The following is a 23,843-nucleotide window of genomic DNA, read 5'->3' as shown; positions in this document are numbered from 1 at the left end:
CTTTTACTGGTCAAATAGGCAACACAGTGCACAGAAGATAAAATGACAGCTATGAGTGTCTTGCTAGCTAGTTGGCAATATAAGGCTTGAAAACAGCGGGAGATTACAAAGCATCACCAAAGCCTAAACAGAGCACACTTTCCCAGGCTTTGGTATGTGGAGCTGTCCTTGAGGTCTGGACGGTTCAGCAAAGGAACAGAGGCAACATAGAAACTGAGATAACAGCCTGACAATTAGGCACATATCATTATCAGTTTCTTTGTCAGCAATCAATTTTTTTTTGTTATCTTTTGGGTCCCATGTGTTTAAGATTTCTAGCAAAGGCAAATTATACAATTGTAGGCTGGGTATAAGGACCTTATCCTTTGAAAAGAACACATAGCTATAACATACCAATTTTGAGTTAGTCGATTTTCTCAGTTTTAGGTAGAAAAGTAAGATTCTTACATGGGCTCTCATGGCAACTGGCGGCAAGCCTGCCTCCACTCTAAGGAATGCTGCAGGCACCCCTTGAGGCAAACCCAAGATCTTCCTAATAAAACTATTTTGGATTTTCTCCAAATCGTGCAATATTTTCGGGTTTTGCCCCCAGATCTCAATTCCATATAACAACTGTGGTATTACTTTCCCCACAAAAGCTTTAATTGCTGGGGCAACCATACAGCCTCCTCTGGAATAGTAGAATTTTAAACTGGCACCCATAGTCCGGCATGCTGACAGAATAGCAGATTTACATTTGCCATGACAATGTGGGTTGGAAAATTATGCCTAAGTATTTAAAAAGCTGGTCCTGTTCTACTTTTTGGTTTGCTATTGTCTGTCAGGCCTCAGCAACACGTTGCGTTTCTTGCAAAGGAACTTCACTCCAGACGTTGCAGCGAGTTAAAAGTTTATTTCAGAAAGACAGCGAATTCAGCAGGTCATAGAGACTTAAGGCTAGAATACCCTATATATGTACCGATATTTCCTCATGTCTGTAAATACAATGGGGTTGATTAGGTTTTAGAAACAAAGAAACAATACAGAAGTTAACTACCGGTAAAGACTTAAGACAACGCATACAGGAAATAAACGAGTGCGTTAACTGGCTGATCTTCCCGAGCTCCCGGCATTGTCCTGCGGGACCCGGTATCAGATCAGCGATTACTCGGGCGGGTTTCCATTGAGGTGCAGATCTTGGGCAGGAGACCAGATGCAAACGAGGAGGAATGGAGTGCACAAAAAACTCCATTTTGTCCGTGGGGGGAACCATCTTGTTTCTTATCCAGGGCTGGCAGAGAGCCTATCTGACATCTCGCCTCCTCAAAGACCCCCTCCACGGGTTCCCAGGTTTGTCGGGACAACTCCGGTGGAATTCAGCAATCAGGAAGGGGGCGTTCACGTGCACCACGGAAACCCATTCATCATGGCTAGAGTTCAGGTGCTTCCAGTGTACAAGGTATTCCAGCTGACCCCCGGTAGTCTGGAATCCAGGACCTTAGAAATTTCAAAATGCTGTTCCCCCTGAACCATGATAGGGGTTGCAGCCGGAGGTTTGGGATGCCACTCGGGGGTCGGAAAAAACAGTTTTAAAAGACTGATGTAGAATACCGGGTGTACCCCCTGCAAAGTTTTAGGGAGGTCTAGTTCAGCAGTGACCTCATTAATGACCCGGGATATGGAAAACAGACCCACATATTTCTGGCACAATTTCTTTCACGGGCGCAATGACTTCAAATTCTTTGTGGAGAGGCAGACCTTCTCCCCGACCTTAAGTTCCCATTGGGGCGCCCTGTGCTTGTCTGCCTGAGCCTTGTACCTTTCCTTAGCCTGGTCCAATTGCTTTACTAACCAGGGCCAAGTATTTCTCACAGTGTTAGACCAAGCCGAAACTTCTGGGGGGTCCCCTCCCAGCGGGAGAGGGACCACCCCCAAAGGGTCGAATTCCATACCATAGACGGCTTTGAACGGGCTCAAACCAGTGGCGGAGTGTACAGAATTATTATAGGCATACTCTGCTAATGGTAGTAGGTCGACCCAATTATCCTGATGGTAGTTGGTAAAATGCAAATAACACTCGATCACAGCATTGACCCTTTCCGTCTGTCCATCCGTCTGTGGGTGATAAGCAGATGATAAACCTTGGTCTACTCCCACCAGTCCTAAAAATGCTTTCCAAAATTTGGAAATAAATACCGAGCCCCTGTCACTCACGATCTTCCGGGGCAAGCCGTGTAGGCGGAAGACCTGTTGCACAAACAACGAGTCAATTTGTGGGCGGAGGGCATTCCTTCGCATGGAATGAGGTGAACTTGTTTAGAGAACAGATCAGTGATCACCCACAGTACAGACTTCCCCTGGCTCGGATGGAGGCTAGTGACGAAATCCATGCCGATCACTCGCCAGGGTGCCTCCGGAGTCTCTAGGGGTTTTAACAATCCGGGAGACTTTCCCATCAGGCGTTTATTAGTGGCACACGCTGGGCAGGACCTTATAAAACCATCGATGTCCTGGCACATCCCGGCCACCAGAAACGACGTCTTACTAGATGCAAAGTTTTTACAAAGCCGAAATGCACCCCCGTCCTGGAGCTGTGCCCCCACTCTAGTACCTCTCGGTGCAGTTTCTGGGGAACATAGGTTTTTCCCTCCGGGATACCATTCTCCCCCTCCCCCAGGGGTTTATCCCCTCGCTCCTCCTGAAGAGCTTCCTCCCACCTAGCATGGATGGCCGTGGGAAGATCCCCTGGAATCGCCAGGGAGTGGGAGGTAGAGACTGCCTCCCCTTGTGGGAGGTCCGGGGCAGTAGTTGGAGCCACCACACGGGCTTGGGCTCGGGTCAGAACTCCTGCGCTTGCCCCCTCCGGGTCCAAGCCAAGGTGTTCCGGGGTAAAAAGGGACCCTACCGGCCGCTCGACTCTACAGTCGTCTTGCGGCATGCGGGAGAGGCCATCCGCCAGTCTATTTTCCCTCCCGGGGACATGCTTAATTGTGAAGCAGAACTTTGAGAAGAAGTCCGCCCACCTAAGCTGTTTGGCCGAAAGTTTCCTCTGGCCCAAGATGGCTTTCAGGTTATGGTGGTCTGTCCAGACTTTGAACGGTTCTACGGCCCCCTCCAGGAACTGGCACCATATCGTGAGGGCGTGTTTAATCGCCATGGCCTCTTCCTCACCAATCAGCCAGTTCAGCTCGGGCCCGGAGAATTTTTTAGAAAAGTAAGCGCAGGGCCGGCGCATCCGTGAGCGTCCCTTTGAAGGAGCGCTTCCCCCATGGCCTTATCTGAAGCATCTACCTGGAGGGTGAACGGGCGAGAACAGTCAGGGTGGGCCAGAACGGGTTCTGAGGTGAAGCGGCTTTTCAGTAAGTCAAACGCCGCCTGACAGCGGTCGTCCCACGCCACCTGATAGTTTGCAGCAGTAGCCGCCTGTCCCTTCCCCTTAGTTTTAAGGAGGTCCGTAATGGGGAGGGCTATCTTGGCAAAGTCGGGAACGAAATTACGGTAAAAGTTTGCGAAGCCCAGAAACTGTTGGACTTGCTTGCGAGTCCTGGGGGGTTCCCAATCCCGGACCGCCTGAACCTTCTCGGGGTCCATGATCAACCCCTTGGGGGACACGACATACCCGAGGAAGGACAGTTGGTCCTGATTGAACGCACACTTGGACAACTTTGCATACAAGTGGCGTTCTCACAATCGGCGCAGTACCTCCCTTACCAACTCCCGGTGTTCTTCCGGGTCCCTGGAATAAATTAGGATATCATCGAGATAAACAATTACACCCTTAAACAATAAATCATGCAATATTTCATTGATCAGTTGCATGAAGCACGACGGAGCTCCAGACATCCCGAACGGCATCACCATAAATTCAAACAGTCCATAACAACATGAGAAGGCTGTTTTCGCCTCATCCCCCTCCTTTATCCAGACCTGGTAATAGGCTTCGGCCAGGTCTAGTTTTGAGAACACCCTGCCTTCTTGGAGTTGACTGAGAAGGTCAGGGATGAAGGGAATGGGGTAAGCGTTTGTTTCAGTAACAGCGTTAAGCCCTCTATAGTCCACACACAACCTGAGGTCCGAAGTTCCCTTCTTCTTCACGAAGAAGCAGGGTGACGAAAACGCGGCCTTGGACGATTGTATGAACCCCCGGGCCAAGTTCTTATCAAGGAACTCCCGCAATACAGTCTTTTCTTGGGGGCTCATGGGGTAGACCCGGGCTTTGGAGGGTTTAATGTTTTTGGTCAACTCGATGGCACAGTCCGTAGTGTGGTGAGGGGGTAGTAAATCACAGTCCTTCCCCTCAAAAACATCCGCGAAATCGCTATACTCCGGGGGCAGTGATGTGGGTTCCGCCGCCGCGGCACTCTCCCCCCTCCCTCGGGCATGTCTTCCCTGCAGTGTTGTTCGCATTGGGGGGAATCAAACACCACCTGGCGCTGCATCCAGTCGATGCTCGGATTATGTCCCGTCAGCCACTGGGTAAGTGATCCTAGGAGCTATCATAAGGCTGATCTGTTCCCAGTGATCTCCCACCCCCAACACCACCAGGCAGGAACGCAAATGGAGAGGACCCCCTTGCAGATCACTCCAATCCATTTGATGGAAACGCAGGGGCTGGTCTAACTCTAGAGCCCCCACCTGCAAGCGGTTAAACACCTTCTGGTCTATCAAAGTCTGGGAGCATCCAGAGTCCAGTATTGCTACTACCGCAACGGGATCCCCTCCCCGGGGATTCCGTAACACAACGGGTACTAGGAGAGTGTTTCCCTGGTCACTCATCCAGATTGGAACCAGATTGGTCTTTTTTAAGGTAGCCTTCCGTGCCAGTTCGTTCACAGAAAGCCCTCTTCGTTTTTTGCCGGTGACGAGTCCCTGGAACAGCAGCGATGGTTGCAAGGAGCAGGTGCCGGGTCAGCACGCAGAGCAGTCGTCCCGGGCTGGATGGTCAGCCCCTCCACTTTCCTCTGGACCGGGATCCATGTCGCTCTGCAAGCAGCCGGTTCCGTAGATCCATTGGGACATTTCACTGCAAAGTGTCCCAGTTTTCCGCAGCGCAGGCAGGCTCCGTCCTTGAAGCGGTACGCTCTTTCTTCCGAGAAACTACCCCGGTTCCCTTCGTCGCGGTGGGACTCAGTCACGGCACCCCCCTTAAAAGGACCTCGGGGGTTTCTTTCGTGGGACGATCCTTAGAAAACTGGAGCATCATCTTTCGGGTCTCTACCTGCGCCGCCAGGCGGATCCATTCTTCGATCGTCTCCCGGTCGCCCAGGGTCAAACAGCCATGCAACACTTCCCAACGCAGTCCCTCGTGGAAGTGTTGGACCTTGGTGGCTTCGCTCCACTCTCGTATTTTGCAAGAGAGGGATTGAAACTCTTGGGCATACTCCATTACAGAGTGGGCCCCCCGTTTTAACCTGCGCATGATGATCTTGGCCCTCTCTCCCCAGTGAGGGTCTTCAAAACGGCGTTGCAAGGCTGCCAAAAACGCACTCAGCGAGCGCAGGATCCCGGGTTTGGATTCAGTCGCTGTTACAGCCCACTCTACCGCCTCCTTCTCCAGCAGGCCGATGGCGTACTGGACCCGGGCTTCTTCTGAAGGAAAAGTTTCTCCCTGGTCTTTCATGAAGCCGGACAGCTGGAGCAAGAAGTGGGGCAGCTGGACGCAGGACCCGTCAAAAGAGACCTTCAGGTCCCGGGTCACAGACCGCTTGGGCGGAACCGGTGGGGGTGTCTCCGTGCCGAAGGGCGATTGAAGTCCTCTCACTGCCCCAGCAGCGCCGTCATGTCCCTCTGCAGACTTCTCAGTTGCGCCTGGAGAACCTGGTTTTGAAGGGTCAGGGCGCAGTTCTGCTCCCGCAGCAGGGCTTCCTCCTCTCTGGGGTAGGGAGCAGGGGTGTCTGGAGCGTGGATGGCTGAGGAGCCATCCCACCGGTCCACCGTCCTTGGCTCGGCTCTTCTCCCTCTTCATAAAGGTCAATCAGTGGTCCCCGATGCAGACGGTCGAGGCCGGGGTCCGTTGCTGGCCGCCGGACAACCCTCCTGTCAGTCTCCTCCATACCCCTTAATTCAGCGTGCGTTGGTAGGGAGGTCCATGCCGGCTCTCTGGTAGACACAAGCGGGTGCCGTCTTGGGGCTGCTTCTTCCCGGCTTTCCCCATGGAAAGGGGTCATTACCTGCCGATCTCCCTGGCAGAGCAGCTCGTACGTCCGGCATGGTTTGTCGGATCGAGTAGACATCTTCTTCAGGCACAAACGAAAAAAGATGGATTCTAGCCTACTGTCAGGCCTCAGCAACACGTTGCGTTTCTTGCAAAGGAACTTCACTCCAGACGTTGCAGCTAGTTAAAAGTTTATTTCAGAAAGACAGCGAATTCAGCAGGTCAGAGAGACTTAAGGCTAGAATACAGACATGGGGAGATATCGGTACATATATAGGATAAATACAATGGGGTTGATTAGGTTTTAGAAACAAAGAAACAATACAGAAGTTAACTACCGGTAAAGACTTAAGACAATGCATACAGGAAATAAACGCGTGCGTTAACTGGCTGATCTTCCCAGGCTCCCGGCATTGTCTTGCGGGACCGGGTATCAGATCAGTGATTACTCGGGTGGGTCTGCATTGAGGTGCAGATATGGGCAGGAGACCGGGGGCAAACGGGGAGGAATGGAGTGCACAAAAATCTCCATTTTGTCCGTGGGGGGAACCATCTTGTTTCTTATCAGAGCCTATCTGACATTGTCCAATTGTGACCAATCCTACGATTGCCAAAAACAACTATTTTAGTTTTGTTGTAGTTAATCTTTAGGGATTCCCTGTTGCAGTATTCAACCAGCGTTTCCAGCCTTTCCTTTAGCCCAGTTTTCATGAGGGCCAAAATAGCCATATCATAAGGTTGTTATTTTCCTTCCAGCCAGAATGGGGGAGAAATGTGTTAACTCATTCATCTTTTGTACTATATCATTAATATAAAAATTGAAGAGGAGAGGAGCTAGCAGGCAACCCTGTTTCACTCCTTTCGTTAGGGGAATCGGTTCCATTAAACTTCCAGTTCCTTCCACTCTGACTCTAGCTGTGAGGTCTGTATGCAATTCCCTTATCAATCTAAAAAGCCTCTGGTCAATAGAGGTATCAGCCAACTTCTGCCAAAGCCTATTTCGGTCGATTGAATCGAAAGCTGAGGTCAACAAAGGCTACAAAAAGTTGGCATTTTAATTTGACCGAGTATTTTTCAATCAGAGCTTTAAGAACTAGACAATGATCAGTTGTGCTATGTTCCTTATGGAAACCGGCTTGTTCCTGGTTAAGGTGGTTTACCTGGTCTGCCCAATCTACCAACTTATTTAACAGGTGGCGAGTATATAGCTTAGAAGCAACATCTAAGAGGCTGATAGGTCGATAATTGGCAGGGTCTGAGTTTTCCCCTTTCTTAAAGATAGGGACGATGATGCTTTGTTTCCATCTGGCTGGCATCACGCATAGATTGTTAATTGTTGTAAAAGAGCTGCTAACACTGAAGCCCACCAATGGATATTCAATTTAAATAAATCTGGAGGGATATAATCTTCTCCCGGGGCTTTCCCCCCCCCCCCCAACTAGCCCCTAAAATGGAAAATGGAAATTAAGGCGCATGCCAGCCTCCAGGTAGTGGCTGGAGATCTGCTATTACATCTGATCTCCAGGTGACAGAGATCAGTTCACCTGGAGAAAATGGCTGCTTTGGAAGGTGGACTATGGCATTGTACCTTGCTGAAGTCCATCCCTTCCCCCAACCCCTGCCCTCCCCAGACCCCACCCGCAAGTCTCCAGGTATTTCCCAACCTGGAGCTATCCATCACTCACCATCCTGGTAGAAAGGAAAGGGCCATCTGGGGAAACAATGGGGGACTTGCCTCTTCTGGCCACACAACTGAACAAAACATGCCACTAAGTTCCTCCAGCAAACAAGACAAGGAAACCCTTCTTTGATGCTTACCCACTGAGGATACTGGTGATGTGAGCCAGGTAGCCAACTTTCTTCTTCTTTTTGTGCAATTGGATGCGGCAGCAAATTAGTGAAGAAAGTGGCTTGTGCAGGTGAAGGGGAATGGAGGAAGATTTCATCCTGGCTGTTCAGGGGAGAAAAAGGAAGCTGTTAGCAGGGTGTTGGCAAAGCATAGGTATTTATTCACACACACTTTGTATCCTCCTTTTTCCTGCTATCTAGACTATTTCATCCAGACCATGGGCATGCATTGCCCCTCTGGAGAAAAATAAATTACTTAACTCTCCTCACATGCTTTGTTCCTATTCAAGAGGAAACCACTAACTGCCCCAGAGCAAGCTTAGGGTTGCCATATCTGGGCTCAGAAATACCTGGAGATTCAGGGGTGGAATCTAGGATGGTAGGACAGGATATAATGTCATATAGTCCACCTTCCAAAGCAGCTATTTTCTCCAGAAGTGGAATGAAAGTTTTAAATAAATAAACTATCTCTGTAGTCTGGAGGTCAGCTGTAATTCCAGCCTCCACCTGGCAATTGGCAACACCAAGAAAGCTACATCACCAACACATAATATTTTGAATTGTTTCCAATCTGGGCAGCTGCTGCATTTCATGTTAGACACTGCTGAGTCATCTACCTTAAACGTCTATCATGTACTTGGGGCGGGGGAAGAAGAGATAAAACAACATTTGAAATCTAGATGTGCCTTCAGGACAGACAGCTTTATATTAGCATAAAGTTCCTTTCTCCAGATTTTTCTACCAGCGATATAGACAGAAAACATTTTATTATTCCAGTAGGCCAAAATCAGAATTGCTGGCTCTTCAGGTAGGGTTGCCAGGTCCCTCTTCACCACCGGCAGGAGGTTTTTGGGGCAGAGCCTGAGGAGGGCAGGGACTTAAATGCCATAAAGTCCAATGGCCAAAGAAGCCATTTTTCTCCAGGGTAACTGATCCCTATCGGCTGGAGATCAGTTGGAATAGCGGGAGATCTCCAGCTAGTACCTGGAGGTTGGCAACCCTAACTTCAGGCCATGTGCCTTTAAGTGTTGCATAGCCAGTAGATGCTATAGAAACATTCACCTGCTATGTTTTTTAAAGGAAAGAACAGTTAGAGCTATAGCTTTGGGTTGGGTGGGTCAGTCAACAATCCTCCTGAAGAGGAATGCATCCTTCATCTACCCTTGCAGAATACAACAAACAGTTTGAGAACTGTACATCTATGCTGATAATATCAAAGTAGGGAGGGAGATAGCATTTTATTCCAGGTTGCCTCTGGAATTAGTATTTTAGAGGCTCTATCCCTGTACGTTTAAACAGCAGACCTATAGGAGACCAAGACTTTCCAGGAAAGAAAATATGACCACAAATAAAAGTTCACTTAAACTTCTATCAAGGAGCAAGATCACTAGAAGAAAGCTGCAATCCTAGCATCATAAGTCACTTCACAGCAGTACAGCTTATTTTGGTTCTTTAGCCCAACAGTACCCAGACTTTCCTTAGTGTCCTATTTAATGTGACTTCTCCTTAGAGACCCAAATCAGAATGATCTATGCTATTAAAATCACTCATAGTTTGAGCTCTTTACAACTATAAGGAAACTTGGTACAGCAACCTTCAATAGTTACTATTAAAGAAACAAAACTCACATTCTTAAGACACTTCCATAAGAAGGCAGCTAAAATATAGTCTCCACTCAACTCACAAGGCTGAGAAAACTAGTAATGCCTCTACAGGCCAGGGGAAGAAGCTTATATAGCAGGTGTGTTTCCTTCCAGCTTCATTGGCTGCGGCAGGTGCAAAATCACAGCACTCACCTTCAATGATCGGGTGAAATCAGAAAGAGGCCAGGGGCCTACAGATGGCGGTCCCAATCCTGCTAAAAGTCATATCCCCGTGCCTAATAACCCCTATCACTGAAACTGCCTTTTCCCAGCGCAGTCACATTTATTTGTGTTATTCATAGTCCACCTTTCTCACCCAGTCTCAAGACGGAGCACGTCACACCACAAGCTGACATTTTCATTGGATTATCATGTACTCTAACCTCAGGTCTCTTTCCTGGAGAGTCCTGGATACTTAGGGTTGCCAGGTCCCCCCTGGCCACCGGTGGGGGATGGGAGGGAGGATTGCCAGATCCAGGTTGGGAAACTCCTGGGGGTTTATGGATGGAGCCTGGGGAGAACAGGGACCGCCGTGGGATGCAATGCCATAGAGTTCCCCTCCAGGGAACTGATCTCTGTAGTCTGCAGATAAATTGTAGTTCCTGCCTGGAGTCTGGCATCCCTATGGATGCTGAGGTGAATACCTGATATGACCTGAATGTGCACCTTTCCACACTGACAGTGGAATCCTGTGGCCCCGGTCTACTGATGGGAGAGTTAAAGGATTTCAATGAGTCCCCTACACTGGTACATCTTGGAGACAGACTTGCACTGGGGACTCTGAGCTGGCTTAAAGCCTCGGCTACACCAGTGTAACACTAATGCTGACACACTTCTATTGACAAGGGAGCCCAAACTGGGTAGTGCTGTAATTTGGCATGGGAGGAGCAGGACTTAGCCAAGATCCTAAGCTCTGGCAGACCTCAGCCTCACCACTGACAGCATCCTGCAGGCCGAAAAGGTGGTGCAAATTAAAATACTGGCATTGAACAGAACAGAGAGACACATACACACATTACTGCTTCTGTAACTCTCAAGATGGAGCATAGGATTCTGCCAAGTTATGCAGCCAGCCATGTCTCACTGAGGGTGCATCCTCACACTGCTGGATATTGTGGGATCCTTTGGCTCTTACATCTGCTCACCTCCTGGGGTTGTCTCAAATCCAGTTGTGAATTATCACCAAAGCACGGTGATTGTACAATATTCAATTGTGGGTGGGCACAGTCCACACAGAGCAATGCCACCCACAATCCACCCTTCCTCATCCTTTCTAGAGGTATCCTGCTGATTCTCACCGCTCCACTGGTTTTCTGCTCAGGCCACTAAATATTTTAGTAGCAAGCACACTAATTCCCTGGCCTTGGATATGATGCTTCTGGCATTATCCTATGATTGGCCGATTGCATTCTAAGTCTGCTTGCCCGAGCCTTGGAGAAGGCGACCCGTCACAACTGGGGGCAGGCAGCAGGTGCATGCATGATAAAAAGTCAGCCTGGGACACAGAGATGTGAGTCTGCTTAAAGCAGAGTAGCTTGGCATGTGTCAGCGAGGGCACCCAGTCGGACCCGGGATGAGCAAGCTCTGTGTTCTCCCTCCCCCCGCCCCGTTTCGTGAGAAAGTTCCCTTCAGTTTGGGAGGAGGGGTCGAAGGCTGGAGACAGTAACACTTCCACTTCAAAGCCTTCCTATTGTAAATCAACTATCTGTTCTCAAGGTGTCAATTCTGCCAGAACCCTGGCACCTCTAGAAGCTTGAAAGAAACCTAATGTTTTGCATTTCAAAGATTACGTGTAGCCAATTCTACTGTGTGTTCTCTATATAGTTAGCTTGTATCCTTCCCATCGGCATTCTAACCTTAAGTTTGTATAGAGCTACTGACCCGTTTGCTTTCTTAATAAAACTTTTAAAAAACTCTCTGCAACGTCTGGAGTGGAGTTTACTATTGCTGTAATGCAACGTGGTTCTGAACTCTGACAGCATGTAATCCAGGGAGAGCCCAGTCATGGCTGAGATCCCCTTTGAAAGCATCAGTCGTGACTAGACGTGCATTCGCATTCTATCTGTGCTCCAGTCTTTTAATAAAGGTTTACTTCTAAGGAGCAAATTCCAGTGGATGCAGCACTGTGCATAAACTGGAATATAAAAAAAAGTTGTGCCCTTTTAAGAGAGACTGAATTGGATGTTATTTATTTCCACACCACACACAAAAAAACCTTCAGCTACCCTTTCCCACACTGTAAGCCTCTGTTAAAGGGGCAGGGCATTTCCCTCCAGGCCAGCTGGCAACCCTGCTTAGTCCCTTTTACAACAGCAGCACTGGTGTCTGTCGCTAACAATGTTATCATATTTTTTTGTGTCAGATTTTGGGGGGGTGTCCGGGCCCAGGGTCACAGGGATTGCAAAAAGAGCTCGAGACAGTAAAAGTGAGCCCAACCCTCCTCGAGTACCAGTTCTACAGAGGGGGGTGCAGAAGGGTTGCTCATCTCCAGGTGGTTAGCAAACAAAGAAACAGCTACAAACTGCAAAACAATACAAGTTTGTATTAAACAACAAATAATCATGCACCGTACATATGGTACAACATATGTTGGCCAATGCATAAGCAGCGTTGAGCCCCTGAGGAAGGCTGACATAAGCCGAAACAGAAAGTGAACCGGACTTCTGTAGCATTGACTTATTCCCTTACCTCTTGAAGAGAAAAGTTGCTCTCAAGCCCAGGACTGTAAATATTCCCTGCGGTGGCTTCAATTGTATACAGAATTTACTTGGCTGGACATTGTCCATGTTTGTTGTACCACATGTATGGTGCATGATCATTTGTGGGAAGGGCAGGCATGAAGGAGCTAGAAAAGATTTTGAAGTGTAAGGATGTGACTCTGGCCACCAAGATTAATTAATGAATTAATTAATGAATTAATTAAGATTAATTCATGCCATTGTATTCCCTATTACTATGTATGGGTGTGAAAGCTGGACAGTGAAGAAAGCTGATAGGAAGAAAATAGATTCCTTTGAAATGTGGTGTTGGAGGAGAGTGTTATGGATACCGTGGACTGCCAAAAAGAACAAATCAGTGGGTTATAGATCAAATGAAGCCTGAACTGACCCTAGAAGCTAAAATGACTAAACTGAGGCTGTCGTATTTTGGTCACGTCATGAGACGACAAGAGTCAATGGAAAAGACCGTCATGATAGGAAAAGTTGAAGGCAGCAGGAAAAGAGGGAGACCCAACAAGAGATGGATGGACTCAATAAAGGAAGCCACGGCCTTCAATTTGCAAGATCTGAGCAAGGCTGTCAAAGATAGGACATTTTGGAGGACTTTCATTCATAGGGTCGCCATGAGTCGGAAGCGACTTGACGGCACTTAACACACACACACACACACAAACTTGTATTGTTTTGCAGTTTGAAGCTGTTTCTTTGTTTGCTGACCAACTGACAGCTCGCTCATTTGTGTGTGCCCACACCTCCAGGCGGTGGCTGGAGATCTCTCGGGATTTCAACTGATCTCCAGGTTGCAGAGATCAATGTCCCTGGAGAAAGCGATGGCTTCGGATGTCATTATGCCGCACTGAAGTCCCTCCCCGGGCTCCACACAACCCCCCCCCCCCCAGATCTCCAGGGATTCCCGAACCCAGGCAGGGCTGCCCACTTCCGCTTAGAACGTTCCTGGAGCCCTGGGACCGGGGCGCGGGACAGGGGGCGTTCGCGGAGGGGGCCGAGCTCGGCACGGGTGCGACGCCGCCCATCCCGCGGAGCACCGCGCCGGGCCGCCTCCTGCCGCCCCAGACCCTCCCGGGTCCGCCCGGGTCCGCATCGCCTGCTCGGGCCGGCAGCGGCTCCGCAGGGTCTCGGGCAGGAGGCCTTGTGTGAGCGCCGGCCCTTCCCGGAGAAGCAGCCCTGATCCTCCCGGGGAGCTCCAGGCCCCGCCAGGAGGTTGGCAACCGCGAGCAATGAGCGTCCAACGCAGGCTGCGCCTGTGCGTGGCGCCAGGGGGCGCTGCGGGGCCGGGCGTGGAGGGGCGGGGCGGGGCCCGGCGGTGGGCGTGTCCCTCCCCTCGCGGCCCCGGCCCCTCGTGTCCCTCCCCTCGCGGCCCCGGCCCCTCGCGGGAGGGGAGGGACACGCCCACCGCCGGGCCCCGCCCCGCCCCGGCGTGACGCGCTCCGCCCGCGAGCTGCCTCCCAGGTGAGTGGGCGGGGCCGCGCCTTCGCTGGGGAGGGAGGGACACGCCCACCGCCGGGCCCCGCCCCCGGGCGTGACGCGCTCCGTCCGCGAGTTGCCTCCCAGGCGAGTGGGCGGGACCTGGGCGGGGCGCCTCGCGCTCCCCGCGCCCTCGCAGGGGAGGGAGGGACACGCCCACCTTCGGGCCCCGCCCCCGGGCGTGACGCGCTCCGTCCGCGAGTTGCCTCCCAGGCGAGTGGGCGGGGCCTGGGCGGGGCGCCTCGCGCTCCCCGCGCCCTCGCAGGGGAGGGAGGGACACGCCCACCTTCGGGCCCCGCCCTTCCCGGGCGTGACGCGCTCCGTCCGCAAGCTGCCACCCAGCTGAGTGGGCGGGGCCTGGGCGGGGCGCCTCCGCGCTCCCCGCGCCCTCGCAGGGAAGGGAGGGACACGCCCACCGCCGGGCCCCGCCCTTCCCGGGCGTGACGCGCTCCGTCCGCGAGAGGCCTCCCAGCTGAGTGGGCGGGGCCTGGGCGGGGCGCCTCCGCGCTCCCCGCGCCCTCGCAGGGGAGGGAGGGACACGCCCACCGCCGGGCCCCGCCCTTCCCGGGCGTGACGCGCTCCGTCCGCGAGAGGCCTCCCAGCTGAGTGGGCGGGGCCTGGGCGGGGCGCCTCCGCGCTCCCCGCGCCCTCGCAGGGGAGGGAGGGACACGCCCACCGCCGGGCCCCGCCCTTCCCGGGCGTGACGCGCTCCGTCCGCGAGAGGCCTCCCAGCTGAGTGGGCGGGGCCTGGGCGGGGCGCCTCCGCGCTCCCCGCGCCCTCGCAGGGGAGGGAGGGACACGCCCACCGCCGGGCCCCGCCCTTCCCGGGCGTGACGCGCTCCGTCCGCGAGAGGCCTCCCAGCTGAGTGGGCGGGGCCTGGGCGGGGCGCCTCCGCGCTCCCCGCGCCCTCGCAGGGGAGGGAGGGACACGCCCACCGCCGGGCCCCGCCCTTCCCGGGCGTGACGCGCTCCGTCCGCGAGAGGCCTCCCAGCTGAGTGGGCGGGGCCTGGGCGGGGCGCCTCCGCGCTCCCCGCGCCCTCGCAGGGGAGGGAGGGACACGCCCACCGCCGGGCCCCGCCCTTCCCGGGCGTGACGCGCTCCGTCCGCGAGAGGCCTCCCAGCTGAGTGGGCGGGGCCTGGGCGGGGCGCCTCCGCGCTCCCCGCGCCCTCGCAGGGAGGGAGGGACACGCCCACCGCCGGGCCCCGCCCCGCCCGGGCGTGACGCGCTCCGCCCGCGAGCTGCCTCCCAGGTGAGTGGGCGGGGCGTGGGCGGGGCCTGGGCGGCGGGGCGCCTCCGCGCTCCCCGGCCGCGCTCACTGCGCCCTCGGTACCCGGTCCGCCCGGCCATGGCGGAGCAGGAGAGCCTGGAGTTCGGCAAGGCGGACTTCGTGCTGCTGGACTCCGTCTCCATGCCGGACTTCATGGCCAACCTGAGGCTCAGGTAGCGGGGCGGGGGTCCCCAGCGCCGGCGGGGGGGTAATTCGGGGGGTGGGGGCTCCAGGCCCCTCCTGGAGGTTGGCACCCCAGCGGTGGTGGGGTCTTTTGGGGAGGTGGAATGGGTCCTGGAGGGGAGGGCAGGGACAGGTGCTTCCTCGGCCCGAGGGTGGGGGTGGGCGTGTCTCTTTCTGCCCCTTCTGTTGGGGGAGGGAGTGGTGGGGAAGAGCGCTTTTCTTGGGGGGGGGGTGGGATGCCCGTGCAGCAGCCCCCTCCTCCTTTCCGCAGCTCGGGCGAGATCTGCCAGAAAAGAGCGTGTCGTCTGTGAACTGGTAGACTGTCTCTGAATGTGGAGGCTCCGCTCTTGGTTAGCACCGCTCATTTCCATTCCCCTTGGCCGTTTAAGCAAATAAACTCAGCCGTGCCGTCTGGGAGCACAGTTGCCAAAGGAGGTCTGTGCAGTTTTTTTTGGGGGGGGGGAACGCAAAAGAGAACAAACTGCGGAGTCTTTCCGTGTTCCTGCCGTCAACTTTTCTCAGGATTTTCTGCCCGCTTGGGGTAGGCTTCTAGCCATCAGGGGCTGGGGCTCTGAGGACGAAAGTTTGTGCAGGCGGACCAGGAAAATGCATAGGTGTGTCATTGTGGTCTGCTGTGTATGTGTGTACATTACAATTGTGTACCTCTTTGCCCTTCCAGATTTACTTTCTTGAAAAGATGCTCTGCTTCTCTCCCTCCCTTCCCCTGTTTAGCCAGGATTCGTTCTGTATCAGTCTTCTTTGCGTGTGGTTGCAGTCTGTGTTTTGTTGGTATCTTATTGTCAATGGTGTTACTACCTGGAAAACATGCTGGTTTCTTGGTTCTCGTAGGTTATCCGGGCTGTGTGACCGTGGTCTTGGTATTTTCTTTCCTGACCGTTTCGCCAGCAGCTGTGGCAGGCATCTTCAGAGGAGGAACACTGAAGGACAGGGTCTCTGTGTCGAGTGTGTAGGAAGATATAATCAGAAAGGGGTTGGGTTTGAGCTGAGTACTGTCCTGCACATTACTTCTGCAGGACAGTACTCAGCTCAAACCCAACCCCTTTCTGACTATATCTTCCTACACACTTGACACTGGGAGACCCTGTCCTTCAGTGTTCCTCCTCTGAAGATGCCTGCCACAGCTGCTGGCGAGACGTCAGGAAAGAAAATTCCAAGACCACGGTCACACAGCCCGGATAACCTACAAGAACCAATGAACTCTGACCGTGAAAGCCTTCGACAATATGCTGGTTTCTGTTAAGAAGTAACTTCAATTGTAAATGTTCTGAATTGATTAGGCTGTATTTTTGATTTTGGTTGATTTTACTTTTTAACAGTTGTTTAACAGTTGTTTAACTGAGTGCTTTGGCAGATAGTTGGCATATAACAACAACAACAACAAAAAGATTAAATAAATAGCTGTTAATATGTTTGTCCAGAAGGATTTCTGTTGGTCTTTTATCAAAGCAAACAGGAAGCCCCTGCTGAGTCTTACTAAAGGTCTGCCTAATCCAGCGTATGCTTCCCAGTGGTGGTTGGCCTGGTACGCTTGGAAGCTGGAAGGGCACGCAGGCAAGAGGCAGTTTACCGCTGTAGTTCTCTTTCCCCAACAGCTGGGATCCAGTGATGGATTATCTTGATACTCAAATACAAATCCAACGCCTCTGTGACTGACATAATGCCTTTTTTACTAAGCGACAGGGACCCCAAGGCTACATTGTCAGTGGCAAGATTTGTTTCAGTCCTTATATCCCTCCAACACTAGATATATGCTGCTCAAGATCAATTGATCAAGGAGCTTCTAAGGGATAAAAGGAAAGGAAAGGATACTCAATAACTTAATAAAAAATTGGGCCACTGTGGGCTCTCTCATCAGCTCCTCTTATCAATGACTCATGATGCGGCCAAAGAACTTATTAAGACTAGAGTTTTTGAGGTAGAGAGGCAGCACGATCTGAATAAGATTCAGAATCCCCTCTTTAGAAAGGACCTGCTTATTAGGAACACCACTAGGCCTTATCTGTCAGATATTACAAATCTGGAATATCGTAGGGCTTTTATGCTCCTTTGATATAATGCTCTTCCCTCTTTCTCGAAGGGATATATAATAAAAAGCCAATGGATGCATGAAAATGCATAGGTAACCAGGACGCATTAGAAAACACTGAACACGTCCTATTTGAGTGCACGTTATATGATCATATACGCTCAGGCCCTCTGATTCCCTTGTTAGTGGATTGTCCCAGACCTCTCAGAAAACATCGTCTAGAGCTCCTTTTGTCAGACGCAATACCAAATGTATCTGTTAGTATGGCTAGATTTGCCTGGTTGGCAACTAAAATAAGACAAAATGCACTTCAGGCTCTAGAATAACCAATCTGTGATTAGAATCTCTACTGTTTTATGTATACTTTGGAGGATTTTATCCCTTCATTCCAGTTTTTAATCTCCTCTGCATCTTTATCTTTTGTATTAGCAGTTCATAACTATTTATGTATATGTTTAATTACAATTATTTGGGATATTTGATGGTCTATGACTACAAATAAAGTCTGTTGTTGTTGATCCTCAATAACCTCTGATAGACCTACGCATCAGGAATTTGTCTAAACTTTAAGAGAGCACCTAGGACTTGCTCTGCTGGGTCATGCCAAAGGTCCAGCATTCTTTCCCTACCCCCTGCCTTCCGTACCCAAACACCTGCTTGGAATATGTCAGAGGCATTTCAGGACTTAGGAGCAGCGTTGATGGTTTTCTGATTGTACCATTTCAATGCCTGTCAACTATGAAATTGTTATTGGACACCTTGTATTTAAAGTCTGTTTTGCATTATGTGCAGTTGTGTTGGGTAGAGGGCTTGTTAACTTTATAATTTTTTGCCGTCAAGTCACAGTTGACTTATGGCGAACCCCCGCTGGGGCTTTCAAGGCAAGAGACGTTGGGAGGTCAGGGCAAAAGACTTACAGAGGTGGTTTGCCATTGCCTGCCTCCGCGTCACACCCCTGGTATTCCTTGGAGGTCTCCCATCCAACTACTAGCCAGGATCAGGGCTGGGAGTGTGTGACTGGCCCAAGGTCACCCAGCAAGCTTCCATGGTGTGAGTGGGAATTTGAACCTGGGTTTCCCAGGTCCTCATCCAACACTGTAACCACTACACCATGCTAGCTTTCTGCTTTTTAACTAGTGCTTCCCTTTAAACATGTTTTTCCGGTCCCTTTGCACCCTTTACTTCATGGGTAGCCAATCTTTTCTTTAATGACAGCTATAGATGAGTAATGAAAAATACAGTGCCTCAAGCTACTTCTCCCAATGCTCCCCCCCCCCCCCCCCGGCACATTACCAAGTTTTGTCTTGTCCTAGAATCAGAACGTGGGCTAGGGAGATCACCAAAAGTGAAGCAATCAGCTATGCAGCGCAGAGAAAAAGTTAAAGCCTAGAGCAGATCTTTTTGTGATCTTTACTTGGCTTGGGGATGCCCAAGTGATTCTGCAGCAACCTGTGAGCTAACGGTAGCTCACAGGTTATCTGTTGGAGATCCCTGTTTTACCTTGTACAGAATACTTCACTGAATACCTCTGGATTGTAATAATGTTGGTTGATGTGGCAGCTAAGCAACATTATGGATCCCTAGCCGCGGACCCTTGCGGGCACCACCCACTCATACAGTCCAGACCACAAAATATTTTACAAGTAGAGAGCAGGTATGCTGCACAAATGTGGTAAGATACCTACAGAGCACAAGATGCTGATTAAGGGACCTTAAAAACACCGTCTGCGAGATGATTCCTCCATTCCTTTTTTACAAAACAACTGGCCTGATAAAGAGTTTTGTAAAACTCAGAAACTCGTATGTTGTGTTGTCTATTTTAGTTGGCCTTAATAAAACATGTCTTTTGTTTTGCGGTCCTCTTTGAACCAGTGTTGCTGCCTCTTCTTTTTTGAATGAGACATCCTGTTGTTGCTGACTGGAACAAGTGGACAAAGTCTCAGACTGAAGGAGACAGCAGTAAAACAAAAAAATCAGTTCAGCTGTGCTAAGTAGACGCTTACAAATGCTTTAAGGTTTGTTACAGGGATCGTTCTGCCCCTGAGTCACCCCACTAGGATTGCTCAGCATCTCTCACAGTAAAAGCGAAATAAGAGCTAGGCAGCTCTGTTTAGCTGACCGATTATTTCACCTTTATGGTGCATTGCTATGGCGTCTAAAGCCTGGGAATATCTTTCCATCCTGCAAAGACACATAGTTGAGTGAATCGAACTACCTGGTTTGCCTTGCTTGTCAGCAGTGCGAAAGAGGCGTGATAGCGGCAGGTTCCACTGATCTGAGAAACAGCAGCATCAATCATGATGAGCAACTGCCCCTTTCCTCTATCACTGCCATGCGTTGTTGCAGCCATGGTGTAGTGTTACACCCAGGTGAACTATCCCTTTATAAGGAGCGGAATAGTAACTGAACTTCTTGAAGCAAGTACAGGTGAAATCCTTGTTTTCAGTCTGTCATTCTGTCCCTCAAGTTCACTTTGCTAAAGCATATTATATTTATAAAATGGATCTGCCTGATCCAGAGTATATTTTCTTCAAATGAAGTCCCATTTATTGGGGCAGAGCATGCCTCCAAGGAAGGATGCTGAGGATTGCTAAGTGGGCTCGCAGCTGGTACTTTCTCAAAGAGGAAATCAAGGAATATGGACCGTTTTCTTTTTGTTCTTCATTTTGTATCTGAGTCTGTTGAATTCAGCTGGTCTGTATCCTCTAGGTTTCTGAACCTGTTCCTGGTTCCAAAGCAGAACACCTGGGTCAGTGCCTGTTCTGGTGATGTTTGTTGCAAAATGCAACCCCAGGGGGGATGGGTGGCCTGTGGTGGGAGACAGAATGTGAGTGTCTGTATAGGAACCAGGGGTGCCAGCACACATGAGACTGCCAGTAGGATTTACCTTTGTATTTATATGCAAGCTGAGCCCCTTTCCGTGATCACCTCCGCATAGCTGTTAGATGCTTGACTTGATTGCCGTGCCAAGCATCTTTGCCACCTGTGCAGTAGCTGTTTGTACTGCAGGGTGATGCCCTGATGATGCCTTGGTCAATAAGTTGTACGTGTTACCGCTCTGTTGCAGCTGCTTTTGCAATAGTGTGGTTCCCCATCTAAACATTGTCATAAGAACATAAGAAAAGCCATGCTGGATCAGACCAAGGTCCGTCAAGTCCAGCAGACTGTTCACATAGTGTCCAACCAGGAGATGAACAGTTGGTTTTTATATGCCGACTTTCTCTACCACTTAAGGGAGACTCAAACCGGCTTACAATCACCTTCCCTTCCCCTCCCCACAACAGACATCCTGTGAGGTAGGTGGGGCTGAGAGAGCTCTAAGAGAGCTGAGACTAGCCCAAGGTCACCCAGCTTTATGTGGAGGAGTGGGGAAACAAATCCAGTTCACCAGATTAGCGTCCGCCACTCATGTGGAGGAGTGGGAAATCAAGCCTGGTTCTCCCGATTAGAGTCCACCACTCCAAACCACCGCTCTTACCTACTACACTATGCTGGCTCTCCCAGGTGCCTCTAGGAAGTCCACAGACAAGACGACTGCAGCAGCATTGTCCTGCCTGTGTTCCCCAGCGCCTAATATAATAGGCACGTTCCTCTGATCCTGGAGAGAATTGGTATGCATCATGGCTGGTATTCATTTTGACTAGCAGCCATGGATAGCCCTCTCCTCCATGAACATGTCCATTTCCCTCTTAAAGCCTTCCAAATTGGCAGCCATCACCACATCCTGGGGCAGGGAGTTAATTTAACTATGCATTTTATGAAGAAATACTTCCTTTTATCTGTTTTGAATCTCTCACCCTCCAGCTTCGGCAGATGACCCCACGTTCTAGTATTATGAGAGAGGGAGAAATGCTTCTCCCTGTCCACTCCATATCATGCATAATTTTATAGACCTCTATATCATATCTCCCCTTAACAGTCACCTGGGAAGAGGCGCGTATCTCCCAGAGTCATGGTTGGGATTGTTAAAATGGCCTGTGTGTCAAGGACAGAATCACTTGCAGTTTCCCCTTCTTTGCACCTGCACAGTCCGATGCAACTTTTAAATGACCACAGTTGATACCTTTCCTGCTTTTTGCACCTGTGTAGTGCAAATTACAATAATGAATTACAGTAATTAATAGAGAATTGCAATTATCTCTTGTATTGGCACAGAGCTGATCACAAGATCAGCAAATCGGAGCTCATCTGTGACTGAGAGTCCGTTGAAAACCAGCTTTTTGTGGTCTGCTGGCAATGAAACTACGATTCCCATAAGGCAGTGCAAGAATATGTGCAAGTTGATACGGATCAGGACAATTTAGCAGACATTGATGGTGGCTGAATGATGCCACCATAAGGCACACGAAGACATCCTAATTAGAAAGTATTGTCTCTAAAAAGTTTTATTAACAATGTGCCGTTTCAGAACTGGTGGTGGCAAATGTAATAGGATGGAAGGCAGTTGTAGCAAAGCAATTAAGTGCATATTTGCAGTTATCTTTTTTCTGCAGTTGAACAGTCTAATGTTTGGCCCCACTGATCACTTCCTCTGAGCAGGGCACAAACTACACCAGTGGAGGATTGAGAACCCCTGACTGAAATCTACTGGGCGAATTTGGTTCTCGCTAGGTTTGTGATGCTTATACGTCCTAAGATGTGTATTTGGAAGCAAGCGCTGTTGATATCCGTGCAGCAGACTTGGATGTAAATGTAAGGAGACTTCTATCCTAATTCAGCGAAGGGAATTCTGCTGCCTTGGGTTGAAAGGTGTGAGCGGTTGTGCGGGATCCTTCGGCTCTCTGTTTTCTCTTGCCTCAGAATCTGTGCCTTCTGCCATGCTTGGAACGGGCCTCCCTCTCTTTGCAAAGTGTCCCTGAAAGTCCTTGTATTTCACTAGCCTTCTCAGGGTCACCAGAGTAACCATAAAGGGCCATCTGACACAAAGCGTGTCTGGACTTGGCTGGTGCCTGGATGGGAGTTCATCCAGGAATCGTTTGTGCACTGCTGTGAACTCTTCGGGAGCATCGGATACACGGCCCACTGTCCTCCTGCCCCTTTTATTTGTTGGCTTCATTCCTGTCCTGCCCTTTCTGCCCAGGGGGGACCCAAAGCAATTTACATTCCTCCATTTTCTCTTCACCACAGCAACCCTGTGAAGTGGGTTAGGCTGAGAGAGTGTGACTGGCCCAGCAGGCTTCCAAAGCAGAGTGGAGATTCGAACTGGGAATCCTGGATCCTATTCCGACACTGGAATCACTACACCACACAGGCTTTCAGCATGTCCTTTGTGTAGTGGTTAAGAGCACTGGTTTGGAGTGGTGGAGTCCGATCAGGAGAACCGGGTTGGTTTCCCCACTCCTACACATAAGGCCAGCTGGGTGACCTTGGGCTAGTCACAGCTCTCTTAGAGCTCTCTCAGCCTCACCTACCTCACAGGGTGTCTGTTGTGGGGAGGGGAAGGGAAGGTGATTGTAAGCTGGTTTGAGTCTCCCTTAAGTGGTAGAGAAAGTCGGCATATAAAAACCAACTGTTCATCTCCTGGTTGGACACTATGTGAACAGTCTGCTGGACTTGACGGACCTTGGTCTGATCCAGCATGGCTTTTCTTATGTTCTTATGACAATGTTTAGATGGGGAACCATCTAAACTGTAAGCCGGTTTGATTCTTCCTTAAGTGGTAGAGAAAGTGGGCATATAAAAACAAGCTCTTCATCTTCTTCTCTGCATCCATGTCAGGTCTCCTCTGGCACCATACCTGGCACGGCTTCAGTGCCAAATAAACGTTAAGAAGTAGCATCTGTTTGAAATTCTACTTCCTTGTGTGCTGTTTGTATTGAACTGTGAACTCTGAGCTGTTAGATAAAATGGCCAAGCTTGTTGTGTTCTTTGCTGTTGTATCCTCTTTGCAGCCTGGTGGTGGTGGTGGGTGGTATGCTGGTGGTCAGTGGCTCTCAAAATGTAGAGCACCTGTCTGGAGGTGTGTCTTAAGTTCCAGGCGGGTGTTGGATCCTGAAGCAGTTGGTGTGTTCCTTCCTCACTAGCAGATAAATGTAACACTTAAACATTCTTAATTATTTTTTCCTAATTAAATATTTCAGTTCAAGTATTTGTTGCCGTAGGGATATGAAATTAACATGGGAGTGCTTTTAAGTTTTTTCTATGTAAGATTTGCTTACTATAAGACAAAAGAAATCATGCTATTTTTTGGGCATCAGAAAACGTTTGGATTTATAGTCTTTGGAAAACCAGCTCACTGAATTAAACACATTCATTTGCTTCCATGTTTCATTTGGGGTTACCACACTTGTATTCCCAGCGATGTATTAAGAGTTTGAAAATGTTATAAAAAATACTGTTCGCTCTTTCTATGTATTCCCACCAATGTATTAAGAGTTTGAAAACGTTATAAAAAATACTGTTCGCACTTTGTTTGGCCCCTTTAGCTGTGAAGACGTCTTCCAGCCATTTATAAGCAGTGGTATCCAAAAACCCTTTTAAAGCGATTTTTTTAATAACATTTTCAAACTCTTAAT

General features: G+C 50.3%; 1 protein-coding gene across 1 annotated transcript in view; it reads left to right on the top strand.

Annotated features, from left to right (window-relative positions):
• The first annotated feature begins 15,176 nt into the window (after positions 1-15,176).
• The window catches only part of MYO1D (myosin ID), a 209,133-nt gene continuing 200,466 nt past the window's right edge, over positions 15,177-23,843 (top strand). The window contains exon 1 of the mRNA XM_056863329.1: positions 15,177-15,271. Coding sequence (XP_056719307.1) covers positions 15,177-15,271 — 95 coding nt within the window. The remainder of the gene's footprint in view (positions 15,272-23,843) is intronic.

Source organism: Euleptes europaea, chromosome 18 (assembly GCF_029931775.1).
Source record: "Euleptes europaea isolate rEulEur1 chromosome 18, rEulEur1.hap1, whole genome shotgun sequence".
NCBI lineage: Eukaryota > Metazoa > Chordata > Lepidosauria > Squamata > Sphaerodactylidae > Euleptes > Euleptes europaea.
The sequence above is the reverse complement of the archived record's forward strand: the minus strand, read 5'-3'. Positions and strand labels throughout refer to the sequence as shown.